Below are 21239 nucleotides of genomic sequence, written 5' to 3' on the forward strand. Positions count from 1 at the left end.
TCTCCTTCCCAAGCCACCTTGAGGGAAGAGAAAACTTTCTACCCCGAAATGTGCCTGTTTTGCTTTTCAGGCCCAAATGCACAGGTAAAAAAAACCCGTAAAAAGTGACGGTTCAACTCTTATCTTTTCCCTCTGAGGGTTAGCCCGGAAGGTGAGACTGAAGATGATTTATATTACAGAGCGGCAGAGTGGAGGAGCGAGGAGGAAAAACACATTTATTTGTGTGAAAGAGAAAATGAAACAGGAAGGTTGTGGAAGCCTTTCACAGCCAAAGAGGCAGACAGGTCCTGACAAGTGTGTCAGGACCAGCTGAGGAGCACTTCTCCCTGGCCAGATTAGAGTGCTCCCTGAAGCAAAAGGAGCCTCAGGGGGCGAGAAGGGGGCCAGGTGCCCTAATGGAGTGACAGGCCTGTGGCCCTGGGTAGTGAGTACAGCTGTCTGGCCCAGCTACTCTCTGGCACCCTTTAATGAGTTCTTGCGGCCAGGTTCCAGCTTTCAAGGGGGCTGTGGAGGCAACCGCCACAGGCCCTGAAACACCTGCAGTTAGAACACAGGAACCCTACAGCCGGAGGAGGCAGGGAGCAAGACTGCCCCTCCCTCTGCTTGCTACCCATCCTTCCAAATCTTGCTGCAGCCTTTTATGTAAAGGTGCCCCAGTCTCTTTACAGGAACTCTGGGTCTTTCCCCTTGCATCCTTGCCTGGGAGCTCGGAGGGTATGCTGTATCCAGAAGAGAAGCTAAGGCTCAGAGTGGTGCACAGAGCTTTCTCACCTGCAGCCCTTCAGTCGGGCCCTCCCCCTGCCTGGAACACTCTCCCGCTTTGCTGACCAGCTCCTCTCCTGTGCTCAGGTCTGCCTGCCTGCTCTGTCCTTGGCCCCAGGCTAGGTTGGCACACCTTGTACTTTGTGCTTCCATCCTACCAGGTACATCTTCCAGCCCAGCCCCATCATGCTCTGTTGAAATTAGTTGTCTAATTATCCAGTTTTCTTTCTAGATTCTGAGTTCTGGGGGTAGCAGGGTGCTGCGCCTGTGGCTTTTGTTCCTTTTACAGCCCCAATGCTACTAGGTGCTACTTGGCACCTAGTAGGTGCTCAATGCTCAATAAACACTTGAATGAATGGAGGGGGAGCAACCAAGCTCCTAGGCTCCATCCAGCAGGGAGTGTAGGAATGTTCCTGGGCATCTCAGGAAGCTGCGCGTGGAGACTGTGTGGAAGATGGGCACAGCCATTTGTGCCAGATGTCTAGAAGGGCACCCCAGGGAAGGCTCCTAATTGAGACACATTTGTAGCAGTGTCAGCATCAGGGATAAGAACTCCCTATCCTGCTCACAGCATTCCTTTTCTTCATTTAACAGTGACTTATTTTTAGCTACCGAGTAAGGTGAGTTGATTCTCCAGATGCTGTGCCGTCTGCATTAGAAGCTCATCTCGGTTCTCGAGGGATGCCTCAGCCTCACGCCAGAAACCGGCCCATCGCTGGAAGTTCTCTTCACTTATGACCTATGGGATAGGAAGCGGCCAGTTCAAAACTCTGGGTGAACTCCACCCCTTCCCAAGTGCTGGGCCTCCTGTCTGAGGTTTACAACACACTTAGAGGGGGCTTTCTCCTTCATGACTTTTTTTTAAAGCATGAACCAATAAAGAATTGACCCTCAAGTTCCATTATCATCAAATATCTGTGAGCCCCTGCTTATGCCCTGGGCACTGGAGATAACACAGTTCTCAAGACAGACAAGATCCCTGTGTGCTGGGCTTTGTGCTAGTAGAGGGCAAGAGACATGAACCCAGGTAAATAATTTAAAGCAACAGATTGTTTTAAGGAGTTCTACATGGAAAGTAAAGAAGGTGATATGACAAGAGTGTGGCTGGGTAGGAGGATAACTGTGGGAAGGGGCTATTATTTCATTTATATCTTCAGGTTTCTTAGACAGGGTGACATGCCAGTTGAGATCCAATGATGAGAAGTGTTCAGTCAGGGGAAGGGTGACTGCAGAGGCCATGAAACAGCAATGAACTTGGATTTCTTTCCATCCCTTGAACACATCCGTAGGCTAAAGGATGAAGAGCCAGGTAGAGAGGCAGCATCAGTGAGGCTGGAAAGGTAAGCAGCAGCCAGATCTTGCACAGCCTCATAGGCTGCTCCTCCAGTTATTGGAGGTACCCAGAAGCTGGACGAATCCAACAGGAGGGCATATCTTCCTCCCTTAGAGTCCCATAGCACTGTGAGATCCCTCTGTTGGCATTACTCACATCCTGTCTCTTAATAGCAATGAATGATTCCTTTGTTCAGGCATCAAATATCCCTTGCTTTTCCCTCTGCACCGGGGCACTATAGGGAAGATCAAGGGGAAACATGTAGGCCTTTTGTCCTTGAGGAATTCAAGTCTAATTAGAGGAGGCAAAAAAGGCATAAATAATTCCAATGGAAAATAGAAGGTGATAAGGGTATAATTACAATTTATAGGGTAGTAAGCTCTTGTCACTCTCCCAGGCACCTTACATGTGTTACTTTAGAGATGATGAGCTCCGGTGATTTATAGAAGAGAAAGCACTTTTAAGCATCTAGGAATGTGTGCCCATCTGAGCTCCCCTACATGATTCTAGGCGTCTCATCAGATGCCCCTGCTCTGGGGTTCATGTCCCTCTTTGCCTACCTCCCTTGCAGGGACCGCAAAGTCAAAGACCTGCAGGCTGTGAGGTAGATAAACTATATGATCTTATGCGGGCCAAGGGCAATATCCCAGGGACTATGACCAAGCAGGAATGCAGCAGAGCATATCCCTCATAAAGGGATCAGCTGCTACATGGCTCAAGCTATTTGCTGCCATTCAAGAATGGGAACCCAGTTTGCCAAATCTCCAAATTTTCAAGGAAACCAGTAATCTAGATTTTTATGTGATCACATAAAATCTCCCAAATTTCAAATCTAGGCAAATAATGCAAATTTTAAAAGGATACTTTGAAAGCAAAATTATAACATTATAAAATTATTTTATGAGTTGTAGGTTACAATTATAAATACAATGAAAAGCAAAAAAAAAAAAAAATGACAAAGCCACCTTAATATGGAATTTTGTCATTCAGATATATGCCCCAGGAAAGTGGTCAAAGTCATGTGTCTTTGTGGTGAGCCAAAATAGCTAATTTTGAAAATATTAAAACAATGAACATTAAGGGTCTTCTAAAAAGAAAGAGAAAAGACAGAATCAGGGTCGAGGCTTTTCAGCTACTAAGTGAGGGATTTGTCCTTACCTTCTTGGCGATGCACAGTGTTCGAAGGCCATCTCTTGCATACAAATCTAGATGCTTCTGGGTCCTGGCCTGGATTTTCCTCAACTCCTTTTCCACATCAGTGTCAGTTGCTGTCAAATAGTCATTGTTCCCCATGAGGTCACATACACATGCTTAGGGATCTTGTTTTCTAACGCTCTGGAATCTTTAAAGGAGGAATCCCCTTACAGCACACCCCAGGAACATGGAGGAGCTCTCCTGGAGGGCAGGATGCCCAGAAGTCCTTAAATTGTCTTCTCTCTTGTGTGTGATCATCAAAAGCTTGGTTGAGAGAAGTACTATTTAAGGAAGGTAGGTGGTCTAAGGTACTGTTTCCAAATACCTGTTTGTATCAGAATCACCTGGGAACTTAGATAATAGAGTTCCCCAGGTGTATCAGAATCAACTGGGAACTTAGATAATGAAGCCCTGCTGAATCAGGGGAGCAGAAGTCTGCATCTTTGTTACCTAAGGGGTTTTCCATGCAGTCAGTTTAGCTCCGGATGGTCAACTGTTTGCCAAGTCTTAGACATACTACCCATCACCTTTTCTGTCATCTACTTCAGTCCTAGTGTCAAGTTCGGGTCCTAAGATAGCACAGAGCTCAATCTCATTGCTAAGTTCTTCACCACATTGGGTTTGCTGAGTTAGGTTTTCTTTCTCTGAAAGAAATGGTCTTAGAAGAAGTATTTTTTGCATTTCCTATAAATCTAGTATGAAAAAATTTCATTGTGTTGCTCAAAGTCCCCTTTACAAAGTCCTACATAACATGTTTCTTTAAGAAGAAATTCATCTTTTTCTCTTGAAATTCCAGTACCTTTATCTGTCAGATAAAAAGTGTTTTTTGGCCTGGGTTGGTGGGTATGGGGCAGATTGGCGCCTCCACCACTTCCTTTGGCTAAGACATCACTCACATGCCTCATCAACCACTGCACTTTGCAAAGCTGAGCTTGGAAAAAGCTTCAGGATCCGTCTTTACCAGGGCTGGATTGAGGCCTTTAGAGACCTTGAATAGTAGACGGATTTTGCCCACCTCATCCATCCCTTAATTTAATGCAAAATTAAAAATACAATTTTTAACAGTAAAGTAAGTGTAAGGAAGTCCAACAAAGCTCTGATTTTTCCTGTGATGCTATTCTAAGGGTTTTTCGTGCCATATAAAAATCCTTTCAAGGAATATTTTCTGTTTTTTCAGCTGCTCCTGTTTGCTTGGTCTCTGTACACTGTCTTATTGGGCACTATCTATAATATTTTTATTTTCAAAAACATCAGTGACTGAGATTAAATCCCTTTGCCTTCTGTCTGTGTGCCCTTGAGTTTACATTTTTGCTCAGGCTACCAGCATCCAACTGAACACTCAAACACTGTAATTACATTAAACCGTGAGTCATTTTTTTGTCTCTTTCTCAAAGCTTTGCTTCTCAATTCTTAGAGTAACCACTGTATATGTGTCTTATTGGAAGCATCTCCAATCCATTTTGGAATCAGGTGTGGATCAAATGAAAAAAAAACCATAAAACTATTTCCAGGGCAGCTGGGGTGGCTGTTGCCCAGGGATGCTGTGACCGTGGCTCCCCTGACTCAGAAACACTAAACTCACTTGTCTGCCAGAGTCTGGGGATGAAGAGGCCTAATTAGCTCCCTCCCCATTCTAAACACTCATCAGGCCCCGTGAACCTCTTGGCTCTGATCCACAGCTGATAATGCAGGAGGTGCAGGGCTGCCTGGGCAATTCTAAAGCTTGGCTGGAATCTGCTACCCTGGGAGAATCACAGCCCATAACTGTCTTTTCCTTGTTAGTAATCAGGAAGCGGCTGCACACTAATTCATGCTGCTCCCAAATTGGACGCTGATATGTAGGGACTTTGGAACATTTTTCTGGCTTGGCACAAATTTATGAAAATCCATTTGGGGGAGGCTGGGGAAAAGGATGATAAAGAGGGACACCTGAGGCTTCCCAGAGCGAACTGAGCCTGGCTCGGAATTCTGGCAGCACGGAAAGAGCCCTGAACAGGGATTCGGGATACCTGGGCCTAGGCTTACCACCAGTTAGCTGTGCTGCCTTTCTTAAGTCACTTCTCTCCCTGGGTTCAATTGGCTTCTTGCCAAAACTAAGAGTGAGGACCACCGTGTGTTTGTTCTAGGGCATGTTAATAGATGTCCTGGTGAAAAAATTGTATGAGAATCCAAGTTTAAATGAGTGTGGGAAACTAGAAACTAGAATGAATACAATTAAAGAGGTTTTTCTATTACACAACTGTCTGAAGTCTTTCAGGGCTAAGGAGCCCTGTAATTCCCCAAGCCGAGGGTATGGCGAATGCAGCCGTGTTTTAAGAAGTTGCTTTGAGGAGAGTTTTCAGTTGGAACCTGCTGGACCAAGAGGCATGGTAACTTGACCATTCCGGGCTGCCTCTCAAACTGCGGAGCCCTCCTTCCCTGGAGCCCTGGTGGGGCGGGACTCACCGCACGCCGGGTCTTCCAGCAGGTCCATGATAACCGAGTCAGCACCCTTGGTGTATACGATGATCTCACCGGTCAGAGGGTGCCTCACAACCACGGACATTCTCTTCCTAACAGAGTCAAAGCCCAGCGTGCAGAGGACATCGAAGGTGAGGCAGGTGCCCCGGGGCAGGCGCACGGTCACCTGCTCAGGCGTCCGGGACAGCAGTGTGAAGCTGTAGGCCTGGGCAGCGTGCACCAGCGCCGCCTCATCGGGGCTCTCGGCCTCGTAGCAGAGTTCGGGGCTGGCCAGGCCGAAGCCTGGGGCCTCCAGCACTTCCTCCGAGGAAGCGTCCGACCCAGACCTCAGGCTGTCTCCCTGGTCCCACGTGCTGCTCCTGTAGCCGCCATCGGTGGAGTAACCGTCACTGCTCACAGACACATCATCTTTCTCTTCGGAGTCTGTGGTAGGCATGTTGGTCCCTACGCTCTCCCCCAGGTCGGCATCGGAGGGCGCAGTGGATGAGAATGAGTGGCTGAGGCTCGAAAGCTTCAGCTTGTGGAAGAGCTGCTGAATCTTCTCCAGGGACGTCCCCAGAGTCTTGGTTGAGGGTGGCATGGTGACCTTGTGGTCAAAGGAGGGGAGTGGAACATTACTCTCAAGGTTGGAAAAAATATCAGTCTGTCTTATGGCAGAATATGAAGTTCATTTTGCAGTAAATGGATTATCTGGGTCATCAGTGATTATGGGCTAGTCTTTACCACTCTCTGGGCCTCAGTTTACCCACCTAGACTATAAGGGAGTTAGGCCAGACATTTCCTTCCAGACCTGACATTCTAGTGATTGGCATTGCTCATTTTCCTCTACCTTTTGGTCATTCTACTCTGATCACAGACAAAGGAAAGAAAAGGAGACAAAAGCCAGACCCATAATAAGAGTTTACATTCCCCAATCCCTTCCTGTAGCCTTTTTTGCTTTATCTTTGCAGCAGCATCTCATCCAGCCTTCCAGCAACTCCTGGGGATGCTGTCATTATCCCAATTTATGGATGAGGAAAATCAAACACAAAGAGGTTAAGTAAATTGTCCATGATCACCCAGCGTGTAGGTAGTAGATTTGTGGCTCAAATCTGGGTCTGACTTCAGAGACTGGGCGCTTGAGCTACATGCCCACTAGAGCCGCCCCACTAACTTGAAAATTGAGAGTTGGATGATCTCTCCCCAAACGGCGCTTCTTCCTTTCTTGAAAATAGAGTTAATTGCTCAGATGACGCTTCCTGCCTCTCAGAGCTCCCTGAAGACATCTGATAACTTGGTGACTTTTCAGTGGCTGCAGTGGCTTTTTGGGTGGTTTGGGATCTGGGAGGCTCTGGTTTGGTACCTGGGTAAACTCTCATCTTCTTGATTTCATAGCCACCAAGTTGTAACATACGATTATTCTCATCAGTCATTCACAAGGGAGCCTGGGTGAGTTTGTGGGTAATTGAATATAAACTGATTTTCAGCACCAAAAAATAATTCAAAGTATAATCTTCTTTAAGTGGCCATGCAGCTGCATTATTTCCAAATTGACAGACTTTCACAAATGGTGTTAATTTTTTTAAATCCCCATATAAACTCAGAGACCAGTGTAACATGGAATTAAAATGGAGCAGTACACATGGTTCTGCCAATGAATGAACCATATAGCCCCAGTAAATCACTCCAACTCTCTGAGCACTGTTTCTTGGGGGGTTAAATCTGAGGACTTAGCTCATAGGTTGGGTTGTGAGGATGAAATGATAAAGCAGGTGACATGTTTGGCTTGGAGCCTGGCACTTAGCCAGTGCTCTATAAATATTAATTCTTAATATCCTGCAGACAGACACAAAATTTGAAAGTTAGATAGCTGATCTGTAACTTTTATAATTTTATTTAAAAATGAGGAAACTAAGGCCCAGAAAAGATGAGAGATCTGCTCAAGGTTTCTCATGGTGATGAACTGGTGACACTGGCTAGGTCCCAAGTGTCTGGTCTCCCTGTTCAGGGCTTTCCTCCTCACCCCTACCTCTCTTCTCATCCATCCCACCACCACCATCACCTGTCCTTACCCTCTGCCTAGGCTCAGTGGTCGTGGAGACCACGACAGAGTTGCAGATGGTTAGGGCAAGGAAGAAGTCAGCAATGGAGGAGGCGGCAGACAGGGAAGGCTCGGCAGGTCTGGTGTCTGACAAGTTCTCCAGCCACAGGGCAGCATCTTGCACCTTGGTCAGCAGATTTTTGTCTGGAGTCACATCTTTTTCCTGGGAGAGAAAGGCCCAGGTGAGAATCTTTCCTGAAGGGACCAGGGAGAACGGTCTCTCCAGTGGACTCTGCATGGCTGGGGAAAGGACGGCACAGTCTCCCCTCCCCAGGTCACTGCAGATTCTTACTTGATCCCTCCCTGTCCTTCAAGCCCACACGTCCATCAGTTATAGGCTCTCTTCCCCTGCAATGTCTCCCCACCAACTGTCCTTCATGCTGATGCTTCCAGCTGGGCTTGGACCCACTATCCTCAATCCTGGAATTCTGCATTAGCCCCTACATGAAGTTGCTGCCCCTCACTTCTTTCTGACCTTTCATGTGTATTGCCTGTGCATCCTCCTAAAACACGACTTCCCTCAGCTGGAAAAGCTCAGGAGATTACTGTCAGCATGATCAGTTCAGTCTGGCATCTAAATTCTTTCACAGTTTGCATTTCTACTCTTCACTCCCACCACTTCTCCACGCAGACCTTCGGCTCAGCTGCGTAGTCAGTTTGCTGCCTCCAGGACGTGTATGCCCCTTCTCTGCCACTGAGAATACCTCGTTTGAAAAGTTCTCTCCTGTCTACCAAAATCCTACCTAGACTTCAATAACCATGAGAAGTTCTTAGCCAGCCCACAATGAGTTCTTTGTCTCCTGAACCACAATAGAAGGTTCTTGAACTCAGAATGTCTACAGGAGTCATGCAGGTAAGGTGAATGAATGATGTGGGTTAAGATACGAATGAGGCCACCATGGGATGGTGGGGTCTATGAGACCCAGCAAGTCCTACCCCACCTAAAGGATGGTGGTTGCTCTGTTAGTCAAATGCTCCATGCTAGTCCAGTTTGCCAATTCTCTCCATTTTTCAAGATGAAGCAGAGGTAATGTGAGAATTCCTCCCTCTTTTTTTAAAATTTGTGAGCTGAATGTGACTCAGAGGTTTTCAATTTTTCACATTGTGGCAGAAGTTGCCACTTGCACCATCCCTTTGGAAATTCCTATTGACCTGTATTTTAAATTCAATTTTCTTATGTCCACGTTTAATCTCTTTAGAAATAAGTCAAGAGCCTCAAAGATAGAGATAGCGTTTGTCACAAAGTTATATTTTCTAGACCCTCAACTACTGCTTTTTTTGAAGCAGAAGTGCAGTAAACATTGGCTCTTATGGCAGAAGCCATTCTGCAAAGAAGTTTCCACATAAAATCATTTCTATCAGTGTTTGGAATTTATAGGTTAATTAAAGTTTAGAATGGTTGAAAAAGATGGACTGAAGGAATCCTGATTGATTCATGCAGAGTGAAGACTGAGGGCCAATGAGTTAGCAGGTTTCGTAAATAAGAGTCCGAGCTGAGATAAAAAAAAACCCATAAGGAAAGAGTCCTCAGACTATGTCTTCTCTGACCACCAAATGCAATGACTCTAAAAATCAGATTCCATCCTCCCATAGGTGAAGCGACACAAGGGAGGAAACTTAGGCACAAAGCATAGGTGCTGGATGCCTGGAGGGGTGAGAGGTGGGTCTCAGCTGCTGGGGGATCCAGGGAACAGGACTGGAGATGCGGTGGAGCACACGCTCTACAAAGTGGTCCCACCATCACTGGAAATGCTCTCCTGGAGTCAGCACTGTCCTTCCATCTTGTTTGTATTATCTCAAAAAGACAACATCCAGAAAAAAGTACTTATAAGAAGGAAGTGTCTTAGTAAAACTTCATCAAGTCTACATTCTCTTTCATTGCCCTGTAATAAATAATGGTGAACCATCCATTCATAATACGAAATGGTGGCACCACTTTCAGAATGCCTAGGGAGGGAGCACACACCATCCAATCTCTCTGCCTTTGAGTGCCGTCTTTAATGCAGGAACTCACATTCATGAAGCTCTCCCTACCTTTCCAATGGCATTTATGTGACTTCACTGGGTCCTCACAGTCTGAAATGGAGAGTGAAACTAGTCCCAGCTTAACTGAGACCCAGAGAGATGAGCTGAACTGACCAGTGTCACACAGTGAGTCAGTGTGAAGCCAGACTCAAATGTCAGACCCCTTGATTGTGAGCCTAGGGCTTTTGTTTCTGTGGTCATGGTAAAGTAGCTATGTTCCCTTATTGTTCCTCTGCAAACTTCTCTAACCAGATTCCAGGCTCTGTCCCGTGCCTGTCGGCAGTTTACCAACACCATTCAAGGAAACTCAGTCCATTTCTCATAATATGATAGTCGCTATTCATCTTCTCATGTTCTGGGTGCACCTATTTCATCGTTGCTTTCCCATAGCAACATTATCTTTTGAGTACTATTACCCCCCCAAGTTACCTCTGTATTTCAGATGAAGAAACCGCTATCCATGGAGAGAAGTGTCCTGCCCAAGGTCACACAGTAAGTGTGAGAAAGTCCTTCTTGTTGATTTGAGAAGGTCTGACTCAAATATTCATGTTCTTAACCTCTCTGCTAGGCAAGATCCTCCATGAGAAGGAACTGGCTTTTGATACTTGCTGACAGCCAGAGCCTTCAGTGTCTGAACATCCCAATCACAAGTGATGGGCTTTCTTGAATATCTAATTGTTAGGACTCCACAGATAGTCCACGAGATTATAAAGGGGATTATGGGAATCATGCCTTTTCAGGAAATAGATTTCTTTTTTTTTGGGTGGGGGGAGGGGGGAGTGTACTCGAATTGGATACTCTCAACCCTTACCATAGATACCCAGAGTTGGGAACAGGCTTAAAGGCATCAAAGTCAAATCTATTTTACTGATGATAAAACTGAGTGCTAGGGAGGAGGGGAGGAACTACTCAAGATAGCATGTTGCATTAGGGTCAGAAATAGGGCAGCTTTCACATCACCTGACACCCAGGCTCTGACAACACACTGCTTTGCTCCAAGCTACGCATTGTGTATTTCCAAATGGCGACACAGTTAAAATGATTTCATGGTTATCTATTGCCTTTCCATTTACCCTCCAGTCTATAAATGCCATAAGGGCAGAGACTGTCCCAATTGCCTGGCCTACTGCAGGCCCTCAAACGTTTGTTGACTGACTCCTATCTAGGACACCACAGTGGCTCACTACTGATTAACTCATGAGGTCTTTTTGTTAAAACTCTTCTTTAGTGTATTTCAACCCAATCACACAGCAATGCATTGGAAAAGAAATGTCTGCAAAGGGCCTGCTTCTCTCTGGCACTGGCAGCTGGCCCAGCCTGCAGGTGTCAGCAGCAGATGTCAGCTAAGCTTTGTCCCCAGCCACCGCACATTTGTTTCTGCAGGGCAAGGTCCTTCATGGTTCCCTTTTCCCACAGCCCGCTGGTTTCCTGTCAGGTCCATTAACATTTAGGAGCTTGGCACTTAGGACATTAGGGTAGAAAGCAATGTCTCCACTCACTTCTGGGCTCTTTGGCTAGTCTATTTGTCTGAGAGACAATAAATAATTTGTGGGGCCACGAGTTCAGATTAGAGCTTTGTGGCTGAAGCATCCAGTTGGCCAGATTTCTTTCTACTGAAGAATATCTAGAGCTCATACTTCAAGGAAAGGTAATCCATGACCTCACACTACATCCTCAACGATCCTCCTATTATCATTAGATTACATTTATTGACAACTTACAGCCAAGTCTGGTGCTTTGCTAAGTGCTTTCATGTATATCATTTAATCATCACAACACATTAAAATAGCACTATCATTGTCTCATGTTAATTATGAGGCTTTTTGAAGTTAAGTAACTTGTCCAAGGTCACAAAATCAATACAAGACCTGCGTCTTGAATCCATTGCTGCCTGATGCCAAAACCTGAACCCTTAGACACTATGCCAGCACTTCCCAAACTTTAATGTGCACATAAATCAACTGGGCATCTCATTTAAATGCTGGCACTGACTCAGTAGGTCTAGAGTGGGGCCTGAGAATCTGCATGTCTACAGGCTCCCAAGTAGTGCTTATGCTGCTGGCCCAAGGACCACAGTTCGAGTAGCAAGGGTCTATGCTACACGGCTGCCCTACTGCTCCTACTTCCTTTCTGGCCGTGGTGTGTTCCACACTGAAGGCTGGGAAAAGGTGGGCCAGGCTCCAACCCACTACTCTTTCTCCATATTTCTAATGTTTTAACAATGATTCACTCAAGTTTTCATTGGTGGCTGTCACTGATTGGGCAACACTGTTTGTCACTACAGGAATCCACGGAGTCAGCAGTGGTAACAAACAGGAACCCTGGTGCCATGGCCTGGGAGAAACCTCTGTGGATTGGTTCCTCCGATGCCTCTGTCTCCTCCTCCACCTCTCTCTGACCTGCACCTTTTATCCCAGTTACTCCTCAGACATCAATTTTGCTTGTGCAGGACATTGTCTCCCCCTACAGCAACCTGCACCCCTCTCCTTCCCTCACAAGATGGGCTTCTGTTTGCTCTTGTTCACTTTGAATTTTGTCTCCAATTCAGCCCAGGTGCTAGCCCTTCCAGGAAGTCCTCTGACCCCTAGTCTGATGTCAGCACACCTCTTCTGGGCTCCTGTGCACCCCCACACCTCAGCCCTGAGAGCACTGCCCTGTACTCACTGCGGTCTCTCTTCCTCTCACTGGGCTGTAAGTATATGCCATAGGGTGGGTGTTTAGTCTGTGCTGAGTGACGGACTGACCGACTGAGAATGGAAGCCTATTCTAAAGAAATGCAGATACGGAGAACACATACAACGGGCGGAGGTGGGAGGAAGCAGACCCTTCTGTGTGTTGCTGGTGAATGTCTAAACTGGTACGTCCTCTTGGGATGTATCAACAAATGAAAAAAATGCAATTTACAGTGCTCTAAGAATGAGTCTTATAGAAAAGAATTCTGTTAAAAACCTCCTATAACTGTGTGAACAGATGATGGCCCAAGTATCCAAATTCTAACAGCCATGAAAAAAGAATGAGGCAGCTCTCCACTGAATACCAGTGGGTCTGTCTACGTATATGAAATACTCCCCTGGACTCACTTGGTTAAAAACAGTCCAAACCCTTGTGCATAGTATGCTCCCGTTCGTGATAAAGGATGTGCCCCTGGGTATACCATACTGGTGCGCTCTCCAGAGGTAAAACACCTCTGGAAGGACACAGGAAACTGCAGCTAGTAGTTGTCTCTGGGTTGGGGTGGGGGGCAGAGGAGGGAGGGAGACTTACTTTCTGCCACTGACCTGTGGGTCCTTCTGACCGTGGCTGTACCACTACCATGGAAACAAACTTCCCTGGTTGCTGGGGAGGCTGACATGCTGTTTTAGGGCAGTGGGGTTTTTGCCTTGGCTGATGCCGTCACCCTGACGACACCGAGTTTGCCTCAAGAACAGAGAGAGCCCAACTTTAGTATGTGCTTAAATAGAAGCACATGAATTGTCAAGCTTTTCCCCAAAGGAACATAAGCCCCAAGGAAAGAAAACTCGGCGGCTTACCAAGAAGGGAGTTTTCCAGGCCTTGTAAGCCCCCACCCTTGTGAAGAGGGTCACCGCAGCTGTGTGCCCCCACTTGGGACCGTGGGGACTCAGGAAAGCACAGCTGAGATAGGCATCATCTGTTTCTGCATTGGAGGGGGCGGGTCACAGCGCTTCCCAAAAGATTTTGTGTGCTCGGCTCATTACCTCGGGTCCCCTTCTAACCGTCTAGTGGGAGTGCGTGTCTTTGGGCTGTCTCTGCCAGCCTGGAGCCGCCTGCAAGCGTTGTACACTCTCTTCCAAAGAAAGAAAGGAAGACTAAGATTAAGGAAAGGAGGCAGGGGGCCAAAGACACCTCCTTTACTTTTCTCTACCGCAGTCTTTCCAGACAGGCAGTAAGGGCCACGGCCGCAGGAGGGAGTGGTGGTGAAGTCTTGGGGAGCCCAACCGGTCCAAATGTAAATTTTGTGATTGGGAAGATATTCTTTGGTCTGATGGTTCTGGAAAACATTCTGCAAGTGGCACTTCTAAGCAAGGAGTCTCTGCTCAAATCTTGGCTGCTTACAGACCAGGAAAAAAAAAAAGGCATTTCATTTGCCATCTGCAAGTACTGTTAAATATTGGCTCAGAACTCACCACTTTTATAAATATATTACCCCCACCCTAAAGCTGCCGATTTTATAGCAGCCAATTAGGAGACAATAACAATGATTCTTTTGTTCTTTGTGGTGAAAGAGGAAAGCTAGCTCCTGTTATTGTTGGTATTGTTGATGCTTATTTTGTGTTTGGTTAGAGCAGACGTCCAAGGAAACGAGCAGCCAGCTTTTTGGGAACGTGGTGGGATGCTTGCAGACCCGGCACCCCAGGGGTTTCAGAGGCAGGTTCTGACTGAGTTTACAAAGGGAAGGGAAGGAACTGGTGGTGCCAAGAGATTATCAGACCAGACTGGATGCCAGATGGGCAGGTATAAGATGAGGCAAGCTCAGAAATCTGCTCTAAGCAGGTGGGGGCGAGAGTCAGGAGATCTTCCTGGGGCTGCTGCAGACATTCTCCGTGGGCTGATTCAAGGACCTGTCACTCCAGATGTTTACGGGTTAGTGTCAGAGCCCTTTAAGGCAACACGAGTCACCTAATACCTCCCAAATTATGAAAGGTGCCATCTGAGCCACAAAGACTGTTTCCTAGTGGGGGGATGGTATGTTCAGAGATGCTCTCAATGTTCGTTGTTCACTAGAACCACCAGAAATAAAACAAATAAATGTTCAGGTCCTACCCTAGACCAAATATACCAGAATCTCAGGGGACAGGGCTAGACATTGTGTTTTATGAAAACTCCCATTTCCCCCTCTGTCATCAGATAATGTAAAATTTGTGCAAGGCAGACACAGTTTTCCTTTAGAAAGGTCATTTAAAACTTCTATTAGTTTTCCTTACATCTAGAACACGTGATTTTAAGAATAAGTCCTCAAAATAAACTCATAAGGCAGAACAATAATCCTTTTTAAAGATGGAGACAATGAGGCTTCCAGCTCATTAAGTCACAGAACTAAAACATGGTAGAGCTGAGATGAACCCTTGGGGCATTTGCCCACCCATCCCCCCCAACCTCAAAGAGCCTAATTCATAGCTGGAAGAGACCTTGCAGGTCAGAACAAACATCAAGTTCTTTGACTTTTAAAAGAGCTGGTGAGAGTTGTAAACGAAGTATTTTCAGGTGGTGAAACCCGGATAAGAAGAAGTTTATTTAACGTTGTTGCATAAGGCTACCCACGCAGGCCAGCTGCAGAGGGGAAATCAGATCCTACATTTGCTGACTGTAGCCCAGTGCCCCCCACTAACAAATATCCACAGATCTATTGTCCCACTAACCCCCGATTTTCAAGCAGCCTCACTGTAGAATGGTAGTTCATAAAGAGAACATGTCACCCTCCCCACCTGCCTGGGCAACAAGAATTGGGTCTTAATCTATGTGTCCCCTTATTGTTCTTGAACAGATTCATGAGAATTTGCCTTTGAAAGTGTCGGCTAGGGCAGAACAGTAACATCCAGGGCCTGGAGATTGTGCAGAGGTTAATGAGTCCCTTTCTCTGAACTGTCAGCAAAGGGCCCTGAATTGAAAGTCACACTGGCTGGTTCAAGGCAGCAGTTTTTTCTGGGCTTCTGAAATTTGTCAGGTGAACAAGGGTCAGCAAACTTGTGCATTCCAACGGAGATCTACCAAGGAAAGCTTGCTTTGTCCCCTGTCCCGTTGTGTCCTTAGGCATGTGGGATGCCCATGGTATCTAGAACTGGAAGGTGCTGAAAGACTTAAGTAGTGCAAGACTTAGAATCTGTGCCTAGTGAGAATTCACTATACTCACTGTTCCAATATTAGGTAAAGAGCTGGGGAAGAGCATTTCATTCAAAGGGGACAGAACTAAATGGAAGGAGAGAAAGAATTGACAATATGTACATTCCAGAGTTACTTCACTTGGGAAAATCAAAAGGAAAAAAGCCAAAAATCTTCCCCCAGGGCATCTATGGATCCTTCCTCTTGTTTGTTATGAGCATCATATGTCTTAACACACTGTTTTGGTTTTTCCTTGCTCATGCTCATTTTTGTGTATGACAATAACACAGCAGGGGCTTGACCAACTGAAGACTGCTTGTCTGTCTAAGGAGCATCACCTACATTAACTTGAGTCAATTATTGCCACAAGGAAATGTTGGCTTACTGTGGAGAATTTTTTCCAACTCCAGTTTTTAAATAGAAGTGAGTACTATGTGTTTATATGAACTCCCTCAATCTCTAAACTCTGAAAGAAAACACCTGTGTGGATTACACATAAGACTGAGGGCTCCATTTGGAGAGCTCCTCAGGGTTTATACAGTCTTTTCTCTTTCACACCCCAGAACCTTCTCCCATCTCTTCACAGCAGAGGTCACTTGCAGTTCAAAGAGGAAAAGGCAGGGACTTACAATGGAGCTGCTGAAGGCCACAGGAGGTGGTGAGCTGTCACAGCGCCCCACGGACCGCTGTCGGCAGTGGCCCTGGATGGGTAGCCGGGCACTCTGGCATCTCCTCAGGGGGTGGGCCCCTCCCTGGCTCCTCCTTGTTGCTAGGCCCTGGGACCATCTGGCTGGGAAGGACAGGAACTGCTGTTGGGTCCACTCCTCACTGTCTGAGTCCAGCTCCTTTGGGGTCTCCAGTCGCTTGGCTAAAAGAAAGGAGTCCTCTTATGGCACCAATTATACCTTGGCCGAATCATGGCTGGACAGGTCCCAGGCTTTGCTGGTGGAGGTGAGAGTAAGAGCCCCCTGGAATGTAGGCAGCTGGGCCACCCTGGCTGGAGAAAGATGGTGCGATTCTACCACAGGTTCAAATCTAGTTCTACTTTGTGACCTAGCTATGTGACTTCAGCTATGAGTAAACCCACACTTCTGTTTCCTCAATTAGGGATTAAAAAAAAACTACCTAACTCATAGAGTTGTTTTGAAAACTTCATGATATGATGTGCCACAGTAATCAGCATACTCTAGGTACCAGTAAGGGTAGCTGTTACCATTGTTAAAGAGAGACTGGACGTGCCCAGGTGAATGGATACCACCATGGGACAGGTGACTGGGTTACCCATAATATCACCTCCTTTCTTTTCTCCACAACTCCCATTCAAAAGGATGAATGCTGCTCTCTTGAGAGAGTTTCCCCTTAGTTAGAAAGCATGTGTGCGTGGTGGTGGCAGGCTGCAGAAATCAGGTCAGGTTTATGGGCTCCCTTCAGTCTACGCAGGATGACAGTTCAGACATCTTTCAGCCATACCTTCTCAGCCGAAGCTTTGCCTCAGTAAAAATCCAAAAGGTCAGTTGGTATGGGAAGCATTTTCTGGATGTATTGAATCTGACCACGCACGCAGACCCAGGCCTGTCCTGACTGGTCAGGTAAAGTGGCCTGAGAAATTCTTAAACTTTGGCTGGATGATGGGTACATCACTGAGACACATCCTCAGTCCACGCCTGACAGGTAAAGTCCTGTGTGTAAATGCCTCAGACAAAGACGGACCGGAGGGTTAGCACACAGGAAACACCCGACAGCCTCTGTGAACAACTGAACTTTACAGGTGATGATCTGTGATGAGGAAGCTCACAGGACTGTACGAGGCAGCTGGCTACAAAGCCACCTGCCTCCAAGGGGAGCCTTCTGTTATCATTCTCTCAGGAGAGCGAGGGGACTCTTCTGGGAGGAGGGCTGTGGCCCTGGGGCCCCCATACCATTCTCTTGGTGCGAATACTCGCTGCCCATGATGGTGCAGCGCCGGAACACCATCTTGTTCTCAGTCAGGGTCCCTGTCTTGTCGGAGAAGATGTACTGGATCTGGCCCAGGTCCTCAGTGATGTTGAGAGCTCGACACTGAATGGACAAATCTGACTCTTCATCGTACAGGTCAAGGTCATTGTGCAGGAAGAAGACCTGCCCAAGCTTCACCAGCTCAATGGACACGTATAGGGAGATTGGGATCAGCACCTGTGGGGAGACGGATTCCCACCACGTCAGAAACCAGGCCGGTTCCCTGCCACTGGACCCTCACTGCAAACACACTTCATGGACAGCTGAGGTCAGCTCCCATGATGGACTTTCTCTGAGAAACTAAAGGTCAAATGACTTTTACTTACCCTCCCTTGGAATTGTTAGGGGAATGTGAAAAAGACACGCCTTCCTCAGCAAGGGACATCTGGTGTGAGGCGCACACTCACCACTGGTTGTCGGGTGACTGAGGGGAAGGGGCTGGGGAACTCTGGTGCCTTGGTCAGTTTCCTGGCTCCTTTCAGGTCTCTGTTCCCCCAAGGGCTGCTGCCCACTTCACAGGTATTCAGATTCATTGTTTATCAACTGTCCACTGGTTCAATACCTGATAGCTATTGAGTGCTTGCTCTGGGTCACATGCTGTTCCAGGTCCTGGACGTGGCAGTGAGCAGAACAAAATCCCTGGCCTTTAAGACCTCACATTGCAGTAAACAAATATATATCAGGTGGTGGTAAGTCTCATCAAGAAAAAGAAAAGTAAAGAGGGAAGAGGGTGATGGCTGGGAGGGACTCTTTATAAACTGTGACCTTTGAGCAGAGGCCTGAAGAAATGAGGGTGTGAGTGAGGTTATCTGGTGGAGGAGGAATGTTCTGGGCAAAGGCCAGGCAGTGGGGGCACTGGGTGTCGGGGGTAAGATGAAGCAGGCCTTGGACGTGAGTGAGCAGCACCTGGCTAGCAGAGGAGGCCGGGGGCAGGGGAAGTCAGGGTGCAGTCACTTAGGGCCTCGGCTGTGGTAAGGACTCTGGATTTCACTTGAGCAACATGAAGGCCTCAGAGGGCTCTGTGCAGAGGGGTGTGATCTGACTCACACTGAGAAAGGGTCGCTATGCTAAATGCGACAATGAAACACCACAAATACTACAAGAAATTGAGTGTAGATGGACACTCTTCAAAACGAAATCACAACTTCCCTCACCTTTTCATAGATCGTGATTTCTTATAGATCCTGAAGATTTTTTAATTCCTCTCTTTATCCCTTACTGCCTCTCTCATCTGTGCTCTGTGTTTTTGTTTTTTTCGCCTATAATGGGCCAGTTCTGTTTTGTTTTTTCCCTCTCTATCTATCAGATACTAACACACTGACTATAGTTCCTGTCTCTCAATGCTTGGGTTCTGCCCGTTCTCTCTAGCCACTGTGTTATTTGGCCTTCTGTTGTTCCCAGGTCTTTAGGATTTCACCTGTTTTACTATATCTGGCAAACAGACTGGCCCATGTGGATCACCACTACCATTTTACTCTTAAACATTAAAGCCTGATACATATGTTCTTCCACTGCCATTTGGGGGCAGGTCTGCTTCACAAGGCAGGGCTGGTGCTGACATTACCTTGAATGTGAATACTTTCACAGACCCAAAAGAAAGCAATGACCTTGTCCCCATCTCAGTCCAGTTAGTTCTTTCTTGGGTTCAGCACTGATTTTTTCCTTACTTCACCACACTGTACAGATTTTGGCCACAGGTCTTCCTGAGCCCCTAGGTGGGGGGGCTTCCTACCTGGAGCAGGATAATCATTGTGAGGAACATGTAGAAGCCCCCAAGGGCAAGGGGCAGGAAGCTGCCCTCGGCATCTGGCACATCAAAGGGAGGGTGTTCTTCAAATGTCCCATTCCAGAGGCTGTGACCTGAGAGGAGGCAAGGTCACAGATGAGGCAGAATCTCAGCTTAATCCTAATTTGATCAATTTCATCCACCTTGCCCTAATCCTGGAGTTGTGTGTGCTTTGGAAGAGCCCATCATTACTCTGAGCGACAGCTCTGTGTGAGTGTGTATGTGTGCTCACTTAGCTCTAAAGTGGTCCTTCCTACACTCTACATTTCAATCCCCTGAGAGACACAAAATCTGTTCTACACAGAGGAAGCTAGCACGCCGATTACTTACATTTTGATGAACTGTTATATAGAGGTTGGACAGAGAAAAGGACAGATGTTCTGTTCAGTTGTGTGGTGGGAAGTGCATGGCTGGGGGGTCTGCTGGGACTGCACCCTGACCCCTCCGCCTCGCCCATGCCCACACCCACCCATCCATCCATGCCTCTGTTTGCCCATTCCTCCCTGGTTCCTTCCCTCTCTCCCTTCATGCAACATCTACTAATTCGAGAAGGACTTGGTCCTAGTTCTTCTCTTTGAGAAGTTTCCTAACAAGTCAGGGAGCCAGATATAAAGGGAAATCCCACGAAGTGTGAGAGGCACTATGCAGAGCCCAGAATGCTGTGGGAGCCCATAGGGACATCTCTGGGTGCAGACTGAGCCCTCTGTTTCCTAACTAATGGGGAAAATGACACCCATCATGTGAGGGTAATAAGACAAAGTGCACCCAGCGCCTGCTAGTAGAGCTCTCTGAATCTCAGGGTCCCCATCTGTCAATCAGTAGTAATGCCTTCTCCACAGGATTAGTGTGAGAATAGAATGACTGAATGTGCATAATGCTCCCAGCCCCAGGGTAGGAGCTACAGGGAAAAAAAGGCATAGGAGCTGCTGCCCTGCCTCTAAGATGCTCCTTTGCCCAGGAAGTTGGGCCAAATGCCATGATATGTGGCAGAAGAAAGGAAAATTACAGATATGAGGTTATTTGAAGGCAATATTATAGAACAAATGACTAAGGGCAAATACGTGGCACAGAGTAAGGGCCACTGGACTTCAGAGGATCTAGAGACCATGGGAGAAGCCAGAGAAGGCTGTATGGAGGAGGAGGCCTTGTGGGGTCCTGAAGCCCAGGCAGGGGTTGGGTGATCAGAAGGGCCTGGGGAGGAGGGCATTCTGGGCAAAGAAGAAAAGAAACACCATCTTCACACAGTCTCTGATAGAGAACCTTGTGATGGTGCTCACTTGAGAACCTCTACCTCCTACGGCGGCTGTGCTTAGGAGCCAAGAGAGGCCTGTCACTGTGTATGAGCTGTGATTCTCAGATAGTGTAGAATTCTGCCCCTTCCCATTACTTTCTCAGTTTATTATTTTGGGCAATCTGCCAAGCTGATTCTGCTTTTCTGCACCTTATCTCTCAGTGACCTTTTAATCATTAAGTTCCTTTCTCTGGAGACAGTTGACATGATCTCAAACGTCCTTTCTAGCTCTAGCACTCCCCAAGGCAGAGGCCACGGTTCCTGCTGGGTCTCTGAGGGCACGGCTCCTGGTTCACTGCTTCCTGCCCTCCAGGTCCTGGCCTCGCAGCTGTGAGGCACCTCGCGTGGAGTGCCACGAGACACACACTCCTGGGAGCATATTAATTAAAAGCTCCAGGCCACCCACAAGACTAGATCCCATCGTCTTCATGGAGGCGGCACAGAAAATCTCCCTGGGCCCTAGGAAGGTCTTAGC

The 21239-nt window shown here is 47.1% G+C and overlaps 1 protein-coding gene across 10 annotated transcripts in view; it reads right to left on the reverse strand.

Annotated features, from left to right (window-relative positions):
• Nucleotides 1–21239, reverse strand: part of ATP10B (ATPase phospholipid transporting 10B (putative)) — a 294689-nt gene that overhangs the window by 34488 nt on the left and 238962 nt on the right. For 9 of the 10 annotated variants that reach the window (XM_057491415.1, XM_057491430.1, XM_057491426.1 and 6 more), the window contains 7 exons: nucleotides 19420–19547; nucleotides 17612–17864; nucleotides 16322–16560; nucleotides 7801–7992; nucleotides 5735–6335; nucleotides 3254–3363; nucleotides 1375–1501 (listed from right to left, as the gene is read on the reverse strand). In XM_057491415.1, the coding sequence (XP_057347398.1) occupies nucleotides 1375–1501; nucleotides 3254–3363; nucleotides 5735–6335; nucleotides 7801–7992; nucleotides 16322–16560; nucleotides 17612–17864; nucleotides 19420–19547 (1650 nt within the window). The remainder of the gene's footprint in view (nucleotides 1–1374; nucleotides 1502–3253; nucleotides 3364–5734; nucleotides 6336–7800; nucleotides 7993–16321; nucleotides 16561–17611; nucleotides 17865–19419; nucleotides 19548–21239) is intronic. The other variant, XM_057491433.1, reaches the window with a different exon arrangement.

Source organism: Manis pentadactyla, chromosome 2 (genome assembly GCF_030020395.1).
Source record: "Manis pentadactyla isolate mManPen7 chromosome 2, mManPen7.hap1, whole genome shotgun sequence".
Taxonomy (NCBI): Eukaryota; Metazoa; Chordata; class Mammalia; order Pholidota; family Manidae; genus Manis; species Manis pentadactyla.